Below are 21,106 nucleotides of genomic sequence, written 5' to 3'. Positions count from 1 at the left end.
GCAGAACCTCAGAACTACATCAGTACTTTTCAAACAGAGCTTCCGGACTCCATCAGAACTCTATAGCCTATAGTTTCCTGGATCAAAAACAGAGAACAAAATTCCATAATAACAAAACAAACAAACGAATCAACAAAACAAACAAAAAAGCACGTCTATGACACTGAGTCACCAAAGAGCCTCCATGATCTGGAAATTTCCGGAGAGACAAAAAGAAAACTCCAGTATGTGTTTGGGAATCCTGCCGGGATTCAACACCACCAGTCTCTTTGATGCCGGCTGTTTAAGTCGTTGACACGCTGAGCATCTAATCTAGGGATGAGAGCAGCTATCTAATCAACGGCTAGTGCTTAATTACCTCCTTCACACACACACACACACACACACACATACACACACACACACACGCACACACGTATTTAAGTGGTAAGGGTACTCAAACAGGATTGGGATGGAATTAATTCTACGAGACGATCAGAAGAAGTCCTTCAGCTACTCCAGCTATCTCCGAGGGTTCTCACGTTCCACTGTCATATCACTGTTCCTCACATCATGTGACACGCTCCTGGTTCTTACTTTCTCTCTCCTGTCCGAATGTTTACAACCCCTGTTACAACGAATACAGTTTTTCATTTATTTTCCCCACGTTTTCTCATTTGTTATTAATATGATGCTCACACAGCAGTTCCAGTAAAACAAAACCTTTATGGAAATCATGGAAATGTTAATGTTAGAGTTTCTACAGATAAAAATATTGCGCCAGTGTTTTTATTATTGTACTGAATTACACTGTTCATGGTACTGAATCACACCTGTGTATGATTCTGAATCATAGAGTTGTCTATGGTACTGAACGAGAGCTGTCCATGGTACTGAATCACAGCTCTCCATGGTACTAAACGAGAGCTGTCCATGGTACTGAATCATGACTGTGGTTCTGAATCACAAGTGATTATGACACTAAATCACAGCTGGCCAAAGAACTGAATCACAGCTCTCCATGGTATATAGTCATTCATAGTACTGAATAAACTGAATAGTACTGAATGTTACTGAATCACAGCTGATCATTGGGCTGAATCACGTTTTCCCCACGTGGCTGAAGTGCTTTTTTTTTTTTTTTAAATCATATGTATTATACTAAATGTTCAGGAGTTTATATGAAGAACAGCGTGTGGTGCTAAATCACAGCCACACAGAATCCGTGATGTTGAATTATGGCTGTTTGTGGTGCTGAATTATAGACGTCCATGGTGCTGAAGTGCTTTGTTTCATCATTCCTGCTACAATAACACTTTAATAGTTTAGATTTATGGGCATGTTCAGTGCTAAATCCCAGCTGTACACAGTTCCTCTGTGCAGAACACTGCTTGAGTTTCGTTATGTTCCAGTCTGAATGTTTGCACTGAACTATGGTGCAAAGGAAAAAAAGCAAAAAATATTGATTTAGCCAACACACACACACACACACACACACACACACACACACACACATTCTTGGTGGATGCCTTGATATCAGATAAATACTAACACACGATGCTAAACAGAGAACCAGAGATGCCTCTCTCTCAGGAAGCACATTTTGGGCGATTACTTCATTTCCCTCCTCAGACAGGGAACCCAATCACACTGAAATAAGCCAATCCCCCTCTCTGTTCCTGTCTCCCCTTCCCTGCTGCTCTCACTGTGCTCACAGGGAGGTTTATGTTGCAGGATGGAGAAAAGAAGAGCTGTTTTGGCGCCATGCAGACCCCCCAGTGGTCCCCCCACTGGTACTGAAGAGGTTCTCCTGCCCCCCAACCCAACCACCCCACCCCTTCTCCTGCCAATAGCTCAGTCTGAACAACAGCATGGTGAATGATCAGAGTGATAGAGAGAGAGGACATGACATCTGAATGCAAAAGCCACTGCAAACAGAACTGAAATTAAAACAATAAAGCTATAAATCTTTAACAATTACAAAATATAATTTCGGAATTCTAAAATAGAATTCGAGAATCATCAGAAAACAAATTCCCAAACAACCACAAATCTGCATTTGAGCATCTGAGCAGAATGTCTGCATCTGCATCTGAACAGAACTTCACACCAGCATCAGAAATTCAGAACTTGCATCAGAACTGCAAATCTGCATTAGATCTATAAAATAGTCCTCTAGAACTATACTGGATGAGGAACTGTAAACTGCATGATAACGCTAAACTGGGACTCTAGAACTGTATCAGATGTCTGAAACTGTACTTCTGAACCACATCAGGACTGGCAGCAGAACTCTAGGAATGAATCAGTACTCTAGAAAATAATTTTGCAATAGCATCTGCTGGGTAGAATATCAGAACTATAAACAGAACTTCCTAACCACATCAGAACATTAGAACTGCATCAGAACTCTTAAATGAACTGTAGAACAGAACTTCATGTCTACATCAGAACTATAAAACTGCATAAAAATGCAAAGTAATTGCAGAACAGCATCTGCTGTATAGAGCTGCACTTCAGAACTGCATCAGAATTAGAACCACAGAACGGAGTCAGTACTCTAGAACCAAACAGAACTGCATCAGGACTTTCGAACTGGCTCAGAATGCGAAGACGAATCTACGGAGCTGTATCAGAACTCGATAAGAGAACTTTAGACTGCAAAGACTTTCATCTTGTTTCCTCTCGTCTCTTCTTTATCTTCACAAGGCGTTCCATTCTGTCACATCTGTCATATTCTTAGTTTCATTCCTGCATTCCTGTGTGTGTGTGTGTGTGTGTGTGTGTGTGTGTGTGTTAGATTAAAGAGCGTGTCTCTCTGGGCCCAGCTGGTCAGCATATGCTGCCGTTTAGGCTTGGCAAACTGCGCTGAAAAATTAGCAGCTGATGAATCATAGCAGCCGAGAGCCTCCCGCCTGCTACACGCTAAAACATTCGCCGTGATTTATGACACCATCGCAAAGAGACATGTCTGTGCTGTGCTGTGTGTGTGTGTGTGTGTGTGTATGTGTGTAATTATGCATATGTTAGTATACAAGCAGTCTCTGAATGGGAGTGTAATGGTGTGTGCATTCACGGTGTGTGTGACATGCTTACAACAAACAGTTGTCACTTTATCGCTTATTTCTGATGTTCCTGCTCCTTTGTCTGTGTGTGTAAGTGAGCCGTGTGTGATATTCTTGTGAACAGAGCTCAGCCCTGAAATGATCCACACACCACAAATCAATAACACACAGGACCCACATGCATCAGGAACAACAATAATAATTACCATATGTGTGAGACGATGTGCTGAGTGTTGACGATTCTGATCTATCTGTTTACATTATGGCTGCAGTGCCACGTCTTAGATATGTATGTAATGTGCAGAATAAAACACTCTGTGCAGTGCTGTAATATGAAAATAAATCAACGTCTGGGTGGTGTGATGATGTGTTACTGTTCCTGGCCCAAAGTTTTTTTTTTAATAACAGTGTTTCATTCCTATTATGCCACAGCAATTTACCAACAATTACATTTTTTTTAATTTATTAGAAAAATGTCATACTTTTTATCCATATATAGTTTCCATTAATGTTGTGGAACATCCTCAAAACAAGTTAGTTCCTGTTCTCACTTACTTTACAGCAGCTATTAATAGTTGTTCGATCACCAGCCTCTTTTTTTTCCTGTCCTTTTCATGTTACTGAGAAACTGCAAAGTGTCCTGAAGAAGTCGGAAAACTTAAAGTTACAGCTTTACCTCTGACTGTTCCAAAACGCTGACACTGGAGACTCCTTCCATAAATGGTAAATAAACATCTCCTTACAGAAAACTTCACTCCTTCTGGCAGCTGTCATGACATTGGTTGATTACACTAATGTGTTCACCTGTTCCGTGTCTCACCTTTATTTTGGTTCTTTCTGCTCTGTTGTTTCTGTTCATCACTTCAATTCAATTTTATCTGTATAGCTGCGAGGTTTATTTAAAAGTTACATAAGGTCCATTTCTACAGCCAGGTCTTAACAGTCAGTGTGAATGTGTGTGTGTGTGTGTGTGTGTGTGTGTGTCAGGTTGTGTTATTTAGAGGATGGCTGTAAAGCTGTCTGAGGAATGAACAGACTTTAGCCTAATGAGCAGAAAGTCATGCAGTTACAGCTTCAATGTGGTCAGCACTTCTTCCTGATGAAATATTACCCGTCTCACTCACACACACACACACACGCACACACACAGCTACAAAGCACAACAACTACACTGCAGGAAGAGAGAGAGATAGAGAGAGAGAGAGAAAAATGTTTGTGTGTGTGTCTCACCTGCGTAAAGTTCAGGTGCATAAACAGCTCCCACCACAGGATTCAGCTTCCAGCCTGCAAAACACACACACGCACACACACAATTAAGCAAATACAGTGAGCGAAAGAGAGGAGAAGAGAGAAGAAAGAGAGAAAGAAGTGATGAGAGAATGTAAATATGTGAAAGAATGCAAGAGAAGATTGAAAAGAAGAGGACACGTATAATCAATCATGCAGTATACACCTCGCTTCAACACACTAATGTACTGCATCTTTCTAGCTTTATATAGATCTATCTATCTATCTATCTATCTATCTATCTATCTATGACTATTCATCTTAATTAATGTCTTATTTTGACTGAGCTGCTCTGTAGGTACAGTGAGTGATTAATAATCTGCAGCATCACAATAAAAACAACCAGCTTCTGTTTTCTATATCATTTATTTTTAATGAAATTAGTCAACACACTTTCACTGAACTTTTCATCTCTGAATTCAAAACTGAAGTAAAAAAAGTGTATGCTGAGTCAGAGCAAGTGAGCGAGAGAAAGAGCGAGAGAGAGAGAGAGAGAGAAACGAGACACACGATCATTTCTGACTGAATCGTTGGCTGTCAGAATGGGGTCCAATTTAAATGCAATAAAATGTCACATCAAATGAGAAACAGAAATATTCAGTTCTGTAGCCATTTCAGACTACGAGCTCTAGAGTAATGTCTCAATTACAGCTTCCCATCTTTACTGAGTGAGTGGAAATAGAGAGAGACACACTGCATGTGATAGAGCTACTGATCTGATACATCATCATCGGTAAGGAATGCTACACTGTGAACCCCAAAGTCATGGCTCAGGTTTGTACTAACATTCTGAGTGATTGTGTAGTGTACAAACTTTAGCCTCAGTACCGTTTGTGTAAGGATTCGCCGCCTTCTTGTTCGTCATCACTCTCGCTGTAGCGTTGTTCACCTGCTCACAGAAAGAGAAAAAAAACCCCAGAAATATTAAAAAAGAGAATTTGGTCACAAACACAACAGGAGAACAGAATGAAGTCAGTGCACGGCATGCAGTGTGTGTGTGTGTGTGTGTGTGTGATCTCATCATCTCAGTCATGCTGCTGTACAGCATTTTACAAAATAAATAAATAAATAAAAATTACATTAAAAAAAATTGAAGCAGGACAAACCCACTGCAACAGAAAATACTTATTCCAGCATCGATTTCTGAGACACAGTGAATGAATGAATTTAAATTCATTACCACATGCAAATGCACAACTAAAATCTTGGAAAATCACTGTCTGATAATCCAGATGAAAATCTAAATAATATCAAGCATAAATAAAAAGTAAAATAATGTAAAATGTGATCGATTTGTAATCTGATATGATCAAGAGTTGATTGGATGATTCCATGCTGGTGTTCTCCAATCAGAGATGAGGATGAGGCTTTGTGTCTTTCTCTGGGGGATATCACTCACACATACAACACACACACACACACACTCACACACACACACACACACACAAACACACACTCACACACACACACACAGAAAAGAAGAGAAATGAAGAGAAGAGAAGAGAAGAGGGAAAGAAAGGAAAGAAACAGTAAGGAGAGAGAGATAAAGACAGGAAAATGAGAAAAGGGAAAAGCAGAGGGAAGATGGAGATGAAAAGAAGTGAAAAGGAGAAAAGCACCTCGATCTTGCGTCCCTCTACGATTGTACCGTTTAGTTTCTCCCGCGCTCGATCTGCGTCTGTGCTCATTTCAAAAGTTACAAAACCAAAGCCCTGAGGATGAGTGCAGAGAAGAAGAGAGCACAGCGGAGGAGAGAAGGTGTTATGGACAGAGACAGAACAGAGAAAGAGGAAAGGGAGAAAGAAAGAGAATAAAGCGTTGTGAGCAGCAGGAAGTGGACAGCAGCAGAAAGGAAGTAATGTTTCATTACAGACTGTTAGTGGAAAAGAGAGGAGCTGTGAGGTCGCCACGGAAACGCAGTGATACATAAAGGAGGAAGTGAGAAAGAGAACTGTTCTATTAAACGTCTTTAGCTTTAATGAATACAATTTAATCTCCAGTTGATATGAAATTGAAATAAATCACTCCTGTAAGGATTTACATGCACTAAATCTGCTCACTGGAACAGTCTTCACACATTTTACAATAACGTTCCAAGAAAGTCATTTATTTTCACAATTAATGAGATCAAAATAATATAATCATAAAAAATGACAAAGTCTGGGGATAGTCAAACGGAGGACTGCAGTCTGGGTGTGGACGCAGAGAAATGAAAGAAATCCAGCCATAGCTCAGTGACTTCAGGTTTCTAAACATGAAGCAGATCCTCTGTAGTGCTTTATCCAATCACAGGCATTTTATGTAAATGATTTAGCTGAAGGCAGCTCATTGGACCAGAGACTAGCTACAGGGCTAAAGACATAAACTCAGGAAGGAGAGAATGGTCACAGACTTTAATACAGTTTTTTCATTTTCATGTCTCCTCTGTAGTCTGATTAGAAAACTCACAACGTTCCTTGTTTAAAAAAAAAAAAACAATTGACAAGTAAGACAGAATGTTTAAAGATGACTGGACAGGGAAGTGTGTGTTTACTCTCGCTGCGACAGATTTAAAAGAGATATCTGTGCAGAGTGTGTGAGGCGAGGCGGAAGTGGTAACGTGAATCGCCTTGAAAGAAAACATCACTTAAAATCGGTTTATTTATAGTCAGGAACTGATCATTAATAGTTAAGCAGTTAAAGGTAACTGCTGTTCATTTGGAAAGCGGGGGAATTTTACGTATCTGGACCTTTATTCATTTTTGTTGAATACATCTGGACTAATGTTACTATAGTTGGGGAAAGCCAACGCAATTGTAACGTTTGTTTCCTCTAAATGCACAGCCATGACTTCATCACATCCGTGTACAAACGTGTCATTTCTCCGTGTCTGACAAAAACAAACAAACAAACAGAAAAAAAAAAAACAGCAGGATTTCTGGAGATATTTGAGAAAAGCCCATTTTACATTTCTTTATTTAGCTGTCACTATTATCCAAAGCGACTTACAGTTGAGACAGGATACACCTGAGCAGGTGAGCATTATGGGACTTGCTAAAGGATACAACCATGGCAGCTTGGAAAACCTTCCAACTGGTAGCCCAAACCTTTTAAAGCCAGCGTAACCACTGAGCTCCCATTTCCCATTTCGTGCCAGGTAAGCAAAAAAAAGTTCTTTCTGAAAAGACTAAAATCTGTGCAGTCATGGACACTTAGCTCTACACACACTTTCACTGTTAGCGCCGTTTAGTTAGTGTCACTGCTAATTCTGTTCGCAAGATTGTGAGAAAGCATGCAGTGTGAGAAACCTGCGGTGCAACTGTCCCACTCATTTCTTGCTTTAAGACAGTGTTAAGAGCTGCAACATGCGCAGTACTGAGACAGAAAACTCAAATTAAAACATGTTACAACTGTACCAGCTCTCCCATAAAGTCGCACGATTATTATCGTTAGAGGAAGAGGCAGAGTTAGAGGAAGGGGTGGAGTTAGAGGAAAGGGCGTGGTTCATACATTTAGCTTTAAATATGACTCCATTAGTTGAAAATCCATGTTCTCTCATTAGAATACATTTGAATGAGATTACATTAGCACTCTCCTCAGACACAGTCACAGCCAGAACGACTCATACAGAACACACACACAGGGCTAAACGTGTGTTTTCCTGTGTGTCTTTTTCCGTCTTGTTTCTGCCTTTTTTCTCCTCATGCACATATAATTAGCTTACACGAGAGGAGAGAGAAAGCAGCCGCCATTTTTCAAAGCAGACAAACATATTGAATGCAAATTGCCGAAGCGTCATAGGAAATAGATTGTTTATTAATGGCCCGCTCGGTTCATTATGCCGGCACGCTGGTGGCGAAGGGGGGGCAAGGCACCATGGGTAATGGGCTTTGTAGGACACAAACAATAAATGTGTGCTGCAGAGGGGAAGACAGATTTATCCAGAGCTTAATCTTGTCGAGCTGATGGGGGGCAGAGAGAAAGACGGAAAACTGGATTCACCAGAAAAGGGTAAACATTCTGTCATTTTTACAGCCAGGAAGTAAAATATATATTTAGTGTTCATTCCAGCAAAGAAGAAAAAAATAGGAGTTCATGTACTGATGTCTTTAATTTCAGCTTTCTCTAGGTTTTTCAGTTAGACAGAAATGAAACCAGCACTCAGAGGAGAAAGAAAGAAAAAAATAGTGGGGAGGAGGAGAGTGAAGAAGAACTTACCTTAGATCCCCGTTCATTAAAAATGATCTCCACGTCTAAAATCTTCCCAAATTGCTGCAAAGAGAAGAGAATAAAGGGAAGAGAATGATTTATGACTGAGGTTTATGTTGTGTTTGTTAGAAGTATTAACAGTATTATTAGTAAGACTAGAGCTCAAATTGTACAGTGTTCCTTTAAAACTTGCTTCACTCAACTTTGTAATTAATGAAATTATTGAAATTAATTTTACATCTTCTCTTCTCTTGCTCTGTCTTTTGACTTTCTTTTTCTCCACTTGTCCACCTGTCTCACTGTTACTGTCTCACTGTTTGTGTGTGTGGAGTGATAGTGACGTGACTCTCCCACAGGGCCTTTGCTCTTCCATTCAGTGATTCAGTTCAGGTCGCGTCATAATGAGCCTGAAGTAGGAGGATGAGTAGCGCACTCCTCCCCTTAACGATCTGAGAACGAGGGAGAATTTTAATTGCTGTCTGTGGCCGCTGTATTATTGCATTAAATCCAATTATCGTGTCAAGCTGGTCACGTCGCCTTCATTTACCCACAACAGGGAGGAACTTGGCCCCCAATTTGGGGAAACCATACGACTCAGGGGAACAGAAATGAATCGGCTGCTTTTATTCTCACAAACAGCTACAGTGTGACACTTAAATTCATAACTTTATCTAATTTGATTTTTATTCAATTATCACCTGTTAAATGAGGACTCAGAATAAAGTACACTCAATCCTTTCCCTCTGTAATTCCTACAGGTGATGCTGGGTGTCTCGTGAACCAGACTATCCCTCTGGTGCTTATCAAGCCATAATGGGCTGTTAGCGTAGATTAATTAGCCTGGTTGAAAGGTCATCGCTAACACCAGGGACTGTTTATTACTACTGAGCATGTCCAGACTGCTACCCTGCCTCTCCTGTCTCTCTCCCAGCTAATTCACATCACTTTCAACATGTAGGAACAGCTTCAAGTGATGTTTTTGTGCTAGACAATTAGCGTGACAAAAAAGTAGCTAATGCTAAGCTGTTTCCATTCAGTACCAGTAATAAACTGGCAATGCAGTGTGCAATCAAACTGGCTGTCAATAGTCTCATATATCTCGGAGTAGTGTATGTAATGTATGTAGTGTATACAGTGTGTATAATGTATGGAGTGTATATAGTGTATACAGTGTGTATAATGTATGTAATGTATGTAGTGTATACAGTGTGTATAATGTATGGAGTGTATATAGTGTATCCAGTGTGTATAATGTATGGAGTGTATATAGTGTATACAGTGTGTATAATGTATGGAGAGTATATAGTGTATACAGTGTGTATAATGTATGGAGTGTATATAGTGTATACAGTGTGTATAATGTATGGAGTGTATATAGTGTATACAGTGTGTATAATGTATGTAGTGTATGTAGTGTATACAGTGTGTATAATGTATGTAATGTATGTAGTGTATACAGTGTGTATAATGTATGGAGTGTATATAGTGTATCCAGTGTGTATAATGTATGGAGTGTATATAGTGTATACAGTGTGTATAATGTATGGAGAGTATATAGTGTATACAGTGTGTATAATGTATGGAGTGTATATAGTGTATACAGTGTGTATAATGTATGGAGTGTATATAGTGTATACAGTGTGTATAATGTATGTAGTGTATGTAGTGTATACAGTGTGTATAATGTATGTAATGTATGTAGTGTATACAGTGTGTATAATGTATGTAGTGTATGTAGTGTATACAGTGTGTATAATGTATGTAATGTATGTAGTGTATACAGTGTGTATAATGTATGGAGTGTATATAGTGTATACAGTGTGTATAATGTATGGAGAGTATATAGTGTATACAGTGTGTATAATGTATGGAGTGTATATAGTGTATACAGTGTGTATAATGTATGTAATGTATGTAGTGTATACAGTGTGTATAATGTATGGAGTGTATATAGTGTATCCAGTGTGTATAATGTATGGAGTGTATATAGTGTATACAGTGTGTATAATGTATGGAGTGTATATAGTGTATACAGTGTGTATAATGTATGGAGTGTATATAGTGTATACAGTGTGTATAATGTATGGAGAGTATATAGTGTATACAGTGTGTATAATGTATGGAGTGTATATAGTGTATACAGTGTGTATAATGTATGGAGTGTATATAGTGTATACAGTGTGTATAATGTATGGAGTGTATATAGTGTATACAGTGTGTATAATGTATGGAGTGTATATAGTGTATACAGTGTGTATAATGTATGGAGTGTATATAGTGTATACAGTGTGTATAATGTATGGAGTGTATATAGTGTATACAGTGTGTATAATGTATGGAGTGTATATAGTGTATACAGTGTGTATAATGTATGGAGTGTATATAGTGTATACAGTGTGTATAATGTATGGAGTGTATATAGTGTATACAGTGTGTATAATGTATGGAGAGTATATAGTGTATACAGTGTGTATAATGTATGTAGTGTATATACGGTATGTAGTATATGTGTCTCATATATGGCAACCACAACAAAAAATCATGTGCTAGTAAAATGCTAGCATAATATTATTAACCTATTATTATGAATATGTTGTATGTGACACCAAATCAATGTAGGATTCACTTTACCAAACAGCACTTTTTATATTTCTTACTTCTCTCTCTCTCTCTTTCTCTCTTTTTCTCTCTCTCACTTTCCATTTCAGAGACTGCTGTCATTGGTAAAATGACATACAGATTAATGAGACAAAGAGTGTGTGTGTGTGTGTGTGTGTGTGTGACAGTACTGTTGATATGAAGCATAAAAAGAGTTTTTTTTTGGGACAAACCCCATCGTTGCATAACAAATAAAACAAACTACTTTGTGGTTGTAGCATGTATCCTTCTGAGACTGACTGCTGCAGGTGAAGCTGGAAAAGTGCGCTCGGAAAACTTTTTAACTCTGTCACTACACACACGAGACCTCAAAACTGAGACCCACAGCATCTCTTTTATCTTCAGACTTCACTTCTTTTCCTCTCTTACTGATCATCTTATACATCTTATATCCTTTATAACACTTAATGAGCCTCTCACACCACATCCAATTAGCAGCTTTACCCTAGTGACGCTAGGTATCACTTATGGCTAGGTCATGGTTAGCAAAGCTTTTAGCTAATTAGTGACACTCACCTGAACTAGCTGTCTGGCTAATTAGTCCTTCTCAGCTTTATGATTGAGAGAGTCATTAGCATAAGACTGGCTAACATTTGATTGTGCTAACAGATGGAGCGTATAGGAGATGAATTGGCACATTTGGGCAGCGGGGGTATGTAGTGTGCGCCTTGAGGGCAGTGAGAACAATGCGCAGTGCCTCGTAGCGCTTGTGAGCGATTACTGCAGCACATTTGGCCGGATGGCTCGACATGCGTCCATTGCAAATAGACAAAGTTTTGGATAGTGATAAATTTCCTGGGCGATTCTCGCCAACAATGCTAGCGGCGATCAATTCAAAACCCTCTCTCATGCCAGCTTGTGTGTGTGTGTGTGTATGTGTGCACGCTTAACAAGCCCTCCTATCATCATAAATCCACAAGCCACAAACACTTTCACCACACGCACAAAGCCTGCGAGCTAATTACCAGCTCGGCCAGGCCCTGATCCAACACGCAGAACAATAAAGCAGACAATTGAAGAGAGAGAGAGAGAGAGAGAGGGAGGGAGAGAGAGAGAGAGTGAGGGAGAAAGGGAGATGAGGCATGTTTTATGCATGGACAGCTTTGCTGTAATTAATATTGGACCTATGACAGAGTGTTCGTAACTACACTGCGTGTGTGTGTGCGCGCGTGTGTGAGATCACAGGCCCAAACTAATGAGTGCTGCTCAGACGAGCCAAAATGCAGCTGTAGTTCAACAACAGGAAACAGAAGAAGGGAGAGTGTGGCCAGAAATGAAATGTACACAACGTTCTCTTTCCTCCAAGCTCAGTTACTCAGCCAAGACACGTTCACTTCCGTAGCTTTGTACTGGAGCTACGAGGCTAATGTTGGTAATGAGTGAGGGAAGTTTGTTGCCTCCAGGTTAGCATCACACACTCACCTCGCAGGTTTATTGTTTCTATAGTAACAGCTCATCGATATGATGAGGTTTTCTGTACAGAGATGTTCATTTAACATTTATGGAAGGAGTCTCCAGTGTCAGAGGCACAGAGGAGTGTACACACTGTGGTTCCTCACTAACATGACAAGCTGCATTTTTTTCTCTGTATCTGCTACTTTCTTACAGTATATTCTTATTATATTACAGAATTTTTAATGTGAAACTCTGAGTGTGATTTTGTTGAGAACTTTGGGGTCACTCACCCCGAACATCTGCCTGAGGTCAGGGTCGCGGAAGCGGAAGGGGATGTTGGAGACGTGGAGCCGCTTGGGCTGCTGTTTCTCCGGCGATTCTGAGGATGGCAGCGTCTCTGTTTGCGTCACGTCATCTGTCTGAACGAAACACAACACACACACGTGATCATCAGTTAGTAATTCACGTGCACGGTCAATTCATCCTGATTTCACAATGACAGATTCGTAACATTGCTGACGAGCCAAATGACATCTTTTTATTTTAAACAACAGATATCACAGATATCACAATTAATCTTTGCCAGTTGATATTGCTGATATTCTAAAAAAGTATTTTCTTTTTCAGACATGTACGTAATAAAAGTAAAAATCTTTTTCAGACATGTACGTAATAAAAGTAAAAATCTTTTTCAGACATGTACGTAATAAAAGTAAAAATCTTTTTCAGACATGTACATAATAAAAGTAAAAATCTTTTTCAGACATGTACGTAATAAAAGTAAAAATCTTTTTCAGACATGTACGTAATAAAAGTAAAAATCTTTTTCAGACATGTACGTAATAAAAGTAAAAATCTTTTTCAGACATGTACGTAATAAAAGTAAAAATCTTTTTCAGACATGTACATAATAAAAGTAAAAATCTTTTTCAGACATGTACGTAATAAAAGTAAAAATCTTTTTCAGACATGTACGTAATAAAAGTAAAAATCTTTTTCAGACATGTACGTAATAAAAGTAAAAATCTTTTTCAGACATGTACGTAATAAAAGTAAAAATCTTTTTCAGACATGTACATGATAAAAGTAAAAATCTTTTTCAGACATGTACGTAATAAAAGTAGAAATCTTTTTCAGACATGTACGTGATAAAAGTAAAAATCTTTTGATGATGTTAGAAATAAAAATGCTTGTTTCACTATGCAGACCTTTACAGAACAGCTTGTTGGAAAATCATTTCTTTATTGTTTATACCATGAGCTGATATAAAAAAATATATGTAACCCTTATATATGTATACATATAAGGAAACAAGTGGGTGGAGCTTAAAGTCTTTACATATGTATACATATAAGGAAACAAGTGGGTGGAGCTTAAAGTCATCTTAAGTATCTTTTAAGTTTCAGATAATGCGGTGGTTTAGAGTGGATAAACACAGTGTTGGATATTTTAATGATCTTATTGCTGCCGTGTAAAAACATTTTACAGATGTGATTTATTAAAAAATCTGAAACGTGATTGACCAAATTGTTGTTTCTACGTGTAGTGGCTCATATCTTTAACTCTTCATTCATATTAAATCCAATGAAATTCAATTAATATAAAATCCAATGAAGAAATTCCCATTTCCTGGCAATGCAGCAAAATCATATGCATGAAATTTCCTATATTTTTACATGCTGTCCATTGTAGCAATTCAGTTCCTATTATAATAACATTATAACATATAATAGCATAATGCGACTTTGTCAATAAAAGTGTAATATTATATCTGTGATGCCAGTAAAATACTCAAACTGAACCGACGTGATCTGAGGAGAGAATGAGAGAAGTTTCCGTATATCAGATACCCCCTTAGTGAACAGCCTCATTGCGTTAGTATTGCTTATTTTAAGAGTTTTAATACAGGATTACGCAGGAACCTTTACCCTGAGGAATGAAGAACTTCATAAAGTTTCGAGTTATGACATATCAGAAGGTCACAGTATCAACAAATTGAACAGTATGCCCGAGATGTGTGAGTTTTCTCTGGCTTTACACTCATCCTCTAAAACATTACAGTTATATAGAATCCATAAAGAAAATGTGTCCCATCCTCAGGGAACACCATCTCCCAGAATGCCCTGCTGATTACCGCTGTACATTCACCACCTGACTAATCACACTCACCTGCGCCTTATTTACTAATCACCTCTTCAGCTTAAACAGTTCTCAGTTTGTGTACGACTTTTCAGCCGTTTTCTTCTTTTTGTTTTTTTTGCCTGGTTATTTTCACTTTAGTTTTTGCCTGATGTTTTGAATTGTTTGCCTTTGACCTGGAATTTCTTTAATTAAAGCCCATTATGTATTTTATCCTGTACATCTCCTGCATCCTGCTCAAATCTCACACACCGTGTGTAGAATACTAACCTACAGACAAAACATAGTGAAATGTATAACCACTGGCAGCCGAATGAATGACCATTGAGGTGTAGTGTTACACACACATACATACACACACACACACACACACTTACCAGCAGGAGAAATTGAGGCCTGAAGCATGTGTGCTGTTTCCATTAAGTGTGATGATGATGATGAGGATGATGATGATATCTTTTTTTTCCCTTTCTCTCTCACAGCCTAGTGTGACTGCCAACACATACTGATAGTGTACATGTTCACACCCACAGGCATAAACACACACACACGCACACACACACACACACACACACACACACACAGTGGGTTCACCTACATGGTCAAGTCATCATACTGTCATCACTCATCCTGTACACTCTTCACCTGCTCCATCACAACCTCCAAAACAACAACTGCACCTACAAACATCTGCTTCTGATAACCATTCAGAATCTCTCTCTCTCTCTCTCTCTCTCTCTCTCTCTCACACACACACACACACACACACACACGCACTGGAGGAAGTTCACTTGTTAGTGACCTAAAAAGCAATATTTTAAGTGATCGGACTGAACGGCTGCCTGCCTGTGTGTGTGTGTGTGTGTGTGTGTGTATGGGAGTGTGTGTATGGGTGTGTGTGTGTACTCCTTATTCAGGATTATATGTTTTTAATGCATAACACAGAGGCTCATTATTGAACAGCTCATTTATCATCAGCTGCATTTTTTCCATTTTTGTAACACAGAAAAAGAGTAACAATACAGCAAATGAAAATATAATAATAATAATTGAATAATAACTGCATGTAAAATGCTGTTTACTTAGTTGGATTGGTCCAGATTGATCAGGATTCGCTGTAAAAATTAGCCTTGAGTTAATGATTGGTTCACTTGAGCAGAAGTCTTTCCCTATTGGTCCGAGCTGTATGCAATAATTGTGAACTCGCACAATGCTTGTGTCTGTCATAAAGCAACATGACTCCGAGTCAGCGAGTCCTGCGTGTGTGATTCGAACTACAGATTTCGAACATATTCTCTCCCCCTTTTTGGAGTGTAACATTTTTACATATCGCTTGTTGACGCAATGAGCAAATCATCAGTGTTCATTGTTGCTGAATAATTTGACATTAAGTTGAAACCCAGTGTTGTCTAATTCCTGACACTGACAGATTTCTGAGCTATAAAACTGTGTGCTTTTACTGCTCATCAAAAACACCAAGCTCATAACACACCCTCGCAAAGTAACAGTACACTGTAATGAAGAGTTACGATACGATTCGATAAAAGAATAATTATTCATTCATTCAGTCATTCATCTTCTGTAATCACTTTATCCTCATCAGGGTCACGGTGGATCTGGAGCCTGTCCCGGGGACGTGAGAGAGGAATTCACTCAGGAAGGGACGCAAAGCACGATAAACAGAAAACAAGAAGCTCTTAACAACTGAAATATTACAAACTACAATCTTATTATTCAAAAACTGCCATTTCACATCATTACCCATCACTCATATAAAAAAAGTCCCTCTCTCTTTTTCTGTCTGTCTCTCTGTCTTACTCCCTCTCTATCTACAAATCTCTCTCTCTCTCTCTCTCTCTCTCTAATGGCCCACATGCACAGTTCCTTTTACCTTATCCCTTTGCTTCTTTCTTTCTTTCCCTCTCTCTCTCTCTCTCTCTCTCTCTCTGTGTGTGTGTGTGAGAGAGCATGTCTTATCTCTTCCTGTGTTGTGGGGTTTGTGCACAACGGGCCTGCAGATGAAATGGAATCAAATACAAAATGCTGAGAGAGAGAGAAGAAGAGAGTGATGATAGAGTGATAAGAGTTCACTCTCTCTTTTCTCAGCCCCAGGACATGATTAAGAATGAAACATGTAGCTGATCAAACCATTTTTTTTAAAAAACAGGCTGGAGGAGGTTCTCTAGAGACGGATCACTCAGAGGTGCTAACCTGAGTGACGTCCAGGACAAGACGGACTTATTCTGCTTTCTTTCTTTTTCTTTCTTTTTCCATCTCTTACAGCTGTATTCTCTCCAACTCTTATAGGTTTCTGAAACACTTCCTTATGATAGATTTCCTCTAGTCATGTATCAACGTCCACTTTTACATCACAGTACTAGGGAGGGATTCAGTTATTGTAAAATAATCAACTACAGGGTCATGTGGTGGTTTTCCTCTTGCCAATGATTGATTTTTATTTATTAAAGTACAACATATCTTACTTTTTATTCATTCAGAGCTACACTTAATTTAACTTCCATGAGTTAGTTCCTGTTCCTTCTGACCAATCATAACTCAATATTGTTATTAGAGATACATTAAAGTAGTTTAAAATGCCAGTTTAGGACTAGGCTGCCCTCTGAGAGTCACATATACCAAACTCTCCCTCTGATTAGTGTATAGTTTATTATTAATGTAGTCATTTTTTCCCAAAAATACAAAATTTTATATACTATATTTACGCAATATTGCACAAGCAAGAGTACAGGTTATACTGAATATTGGCACGGCTGTGATTCGGCTGTGCCAATAGCTAATTCCAGCCTTGCCGATATTCAGTATAAACGCATGACTGCATAAACAAGGCATTAATGTCAAATAACTGACATTTCGGACACAATATGGCCGAATATTCTGTTCATTTTTGCTAACGGAAACAGATCCCAAAGAAGCCACACCTCCTTTATAGCATGTCAGCTAGGTCACTAGCTAGCTCACATTGATTTGTACATTCTTGTTAAAGGTGCTTCCGGTACAATCGGCTTCCCTTCTTCCTTTCATCTGACAAGCTTTCATATTTTAAGGAAAAAATTATATTCCTGAAAAGTATCCTTTGCCATGTCCACTGATGAGTCGCTAACACTACTGTAGTAACTAGGAAGTGGAATTTTATGTGGCAGACACAGACGAGCTGAGTGATACACACAGGGAAACATCCCAGCGCGGTTATAAGAAACACATGCACTCTTGCAACGCTGCTCGACCAATCAAATTAGCGGACTGGAACTAACTGTTGTATAAAGTAACATATACTATGATAAAATGTCAATATAGTGATGTGAGATTGTACTCTCAGCTTGTGTCTAACATTTACTGAGGGAATGGAGGCATTATATCAGTTCTTCGAGAGGGACAGAGCAGGAAAATGAAAGAAAACAATGGTGAGAAGGTGTTCTTTTCTTGCTTAAACCACAATGAGATGGAGACGAGCAGCTTCTTTAATCCACTCCACCTCTCTCCAGTTCAGCGGTCAATCTAAGGCTGGATGTATATGATATCTATTATTCATACAGACGTCATCTTTCTGCACATGTCTGAGTCTCTCTAGTCCTGATCGTACGTCAAACTTATCTCCAACTGTGAAGTGAAGAGAAATAGAGCGAGATGGAGAGAGAGAATTGAGACTATTTCGAGATTTTTAACGGTTTTGTCATGTTTGACTTGGTAAGTCAAAAGCGAGACTCAGCTCAGTCAGCTCAGTTGTCTTTTTTTATTTTTTATTAGATATAGTAAGTGTGTTATCGTGCTTATTGTACAGTGCTGAAGGTCACAAACTCAAAATGGTGTTCTTTCTTAGCCGTATAATTATGCATAACATTTCTTATTGATCTTGTATTGTTTATTAATGCATGTCTGGTGTAAAAAATCACTATTAGGAAGCTCTATTTATCTGACACTCTATATTTCTCATTCTCTTCCTTTTCATTTTCATTAATACAATGTTTGAGATTCCTGAATGTGTCTGAGGGAGTTTTTCCTCATCACTACTGCCTTTAGCTTGTTCATTAGAGATCTAAATCTACATGCAGATTTCTGTATTCAATGCCTATTGTTAACAGCACTATACAAATCTAATGGAATTAAACTGAAGTGAATATGGTACTGTTAAGAATGATCAGCAAAAGGTTTGAGTTTAGTTGCATTAATAAAAGTTAAGACATAAATAGCTTTCATGGCTGTTTTTTTTTTCCTCCAACTGGATATATTTCTCATTCCTGTAAGTGGCAGATGAAAACTGAGTGTAAAAAGGAGCTTGTCTTTCTCTGTAACTCTCTACCTACTTCATTTTCATTCTTTATCCTCCTTTTCATGTCTCCATATTTCTGTACCTCTCTCCCTCCCCTCGCCCTATTTTGCTAAACCTTACCTGTTTTATTTCTTTCTGCTGAAGAGATTGAACACGGTGTAGCATGAATGATTTAGAGCGTGGGAAAGGAGGCCATGCTGTATGCCTAATCTGTTTTGGCTGGGTGAATCATTAGGGATGCCCTGCAGCTCTTCTCCAGCCCTGCACTCTCCAAACCAAAATCACTTTTCAAGAATCATTCCAACTCCTCACAACTCAACAAATTGCTAGTATCCTCCTAACCTAAAATTACTTTTGTTCTTCTTGTTACCAGTAAACTCTGTGAACCTAGGAATCCAGACCAGAATAAACAGAAACTCCACTCTGTCCTGATTAATTTCCATCTAAACCTATTTATTCCACAGCGCTGCTGAATTCTGGATTCTGATTGGTCAGTAGGTGTTGATATGTGACTCATACACTGTGGGCACTTCTAGTTTTTCTAATCCAAAATATTTCCCAACCAATTTATTGCGACACAATCTTCACCCTTTTTCCTTTCTGTACAAATGGACTTGTTTGTCCAACACTCATACAAAAGGGTTCCTCAAGTGTCTATCAGATAGTTAAGGCTTCTTCACTTCCTAAAGGGGTTCTACTTGGAGCTGTCTTTGTAGAGCCCTACAACAGAAAGTTTCTTATCCAATAATATTTTAATGTTTCTAATGTTTTAATGTGTTTTTTTTCCCCAGACTTGGGGCTGTTTGTGCCCAAAGTTAGATTTGTTTGTGTGTTTGCTTCGAGTGAATCATGGTGTGGTCCACAGCAGGTGTCAAAGTTATCCGTTCTCAGTGCTGCATGCCGAGTAACGAGATTCGTTCAACTTGTCATGTTGCTTCCTGTTTCCACTTTAGCGGTGGTGGGGGAAAGGTTGTTATAGTTATTGGTATATAAAACCTGACTTTCACAGGATGGGAGCGCTGTAATTAGCTAACGTTTGTGGTGTGACTGCTTGCACTGTGAAAATGCACCTCTCTGCAGGGCTATCTTCTTAGAATATGAGAATGGCTTCTTGTTTAAAGGTATTCTTACACGAGCTATCCAAAAAGCTCTGTTCATCAACACTTGAGTGTTGTAGGAAAATACTGCTAAAAATGTTAAATAATGATAAAAATATCAAACAACAAACCTATTGGCTATAACCTACCATTTGCAATGCTGCATGCACAAAAGCAATATTTGGAACTATACATTCGATTCATGGTTCAGAAGGAATTCTTCTATATGATAGCAAACCAACAGTTATAAGCCTCTCCGCAAAATCAGTCCTCCAGTATTTGGACCAGCTTTGAAAACACCCTTAGAAACAATACAGCCTTCTTGTACATTGTTTCCTTTTCTTATGCTAATAAAAGTCTTCTACAGTCTTCTCCATACCAAAGCACTGTTAGTTTTTAGATTTAACTCTTCTTGTCGTTATCGACAAACCAATAGGCTCTATAGTTGATAGGGATTCATTATTCTAACTCCAGCTGGCATGTAAAGTGATGGTTTAAGGTTAGAGTGAGGTTGGCTTATGATTTAATTTCCTAAAAACTCCTAAACATTTTGCATGCAATCAAGTTGCTATAATCTGTACGACGAGCTCCAGTGCCCCATCTCCTGCAGTGAAAGACTGACTCCACAGCAGCCTGTGTGTCTCACGCTGGGAAATCACTTAAAAAGATCACATTTACACATTAAAATCATCAGGGTTAAATTAACTGTTACAAAATGCATGGTGCGCGCTACGAACAGGCAGATCAGGCTCATAGACACTCTGCAGGAGTGTAATAAACACCACTGATTGTGCTGCGTATGAACGCAGAGATTTCACTGAACTGTAAGGAACCGCTGCTGTAGTTGCACTGCGTGTAATTAGAAAGGGTCAAGATCACGCTGGATCGATAACGTGATGCTCACTCAGTGCTTTCTGCAAACGTAGTGAGCGTTTGTGATTGCAGAAAGACAAACAGCAACTGGCGGATTTGATCATCTTACTAGCCAACTAATGTAATTAGCGCAACAT

General features: G+C 38.8%; 1 protein-coding gene across 6 annotated transcripts in view; it reads right to left on the bottom strand.

Annotated features, from left to right (window-relative positions):
- Nucleotides 1-21,106, bottom strand: part of LOC113523957 (RNA binding protein fox-1 homolog 3) — a 201,556-nt gene that overhangs the window by 20,785 nt on the left and 159,665 nt on the right. For 5 of the 6 annotated variants that reach the window (XM_034301415.2, XM_034301417.2, XM_053231402.1 and 2 more), the window contains 5 exons: nt 12,863-12,991; nt 8,529-8,582; nt 5,951-6,043; nt 5,160-5,220; nt 4,275-4,328 (listed from right to left, as the gene is read on the bottom strand). In XM_034301415.2, coding sequence (XP_034157306.1) covers nt 4,275-4,328; nt 5,160-5,220; nt 5,951-6,043; nt 8,529-8,582; nt 12,863-12,991 — 391 coding nt within the window. The remainder of the gene's footprint in view (nt 1-4,274; nt 4,329-5,159; nt 5,221-5,950; nt 6,044-8,528; nt 8,583-12,862; nt 12,992-21,106) is intronic. The other variant, XM_034301418.2, reaches the window with a different exon arrangement.

This window comes from Pangasianodon hypophthalmus, chromosome 29 (assembly GCF_027358585.1).
Source record: "Pangasianodon hypophthalmus isolate fPanHyp1 chromosome 29, fPanHyp1.pri, whole genome shotgun sequence".
Taxonomy (NCBI): Eukaryota; Metazoa; Chordata; class Actinopteri; order Siluriformes; family Pangasiidae; genus Pangasianodon; species Pangasianodon hypophthalmus.
This window is presented reverse-complemented; position numbering and strand designations above follow the sequence as displayed.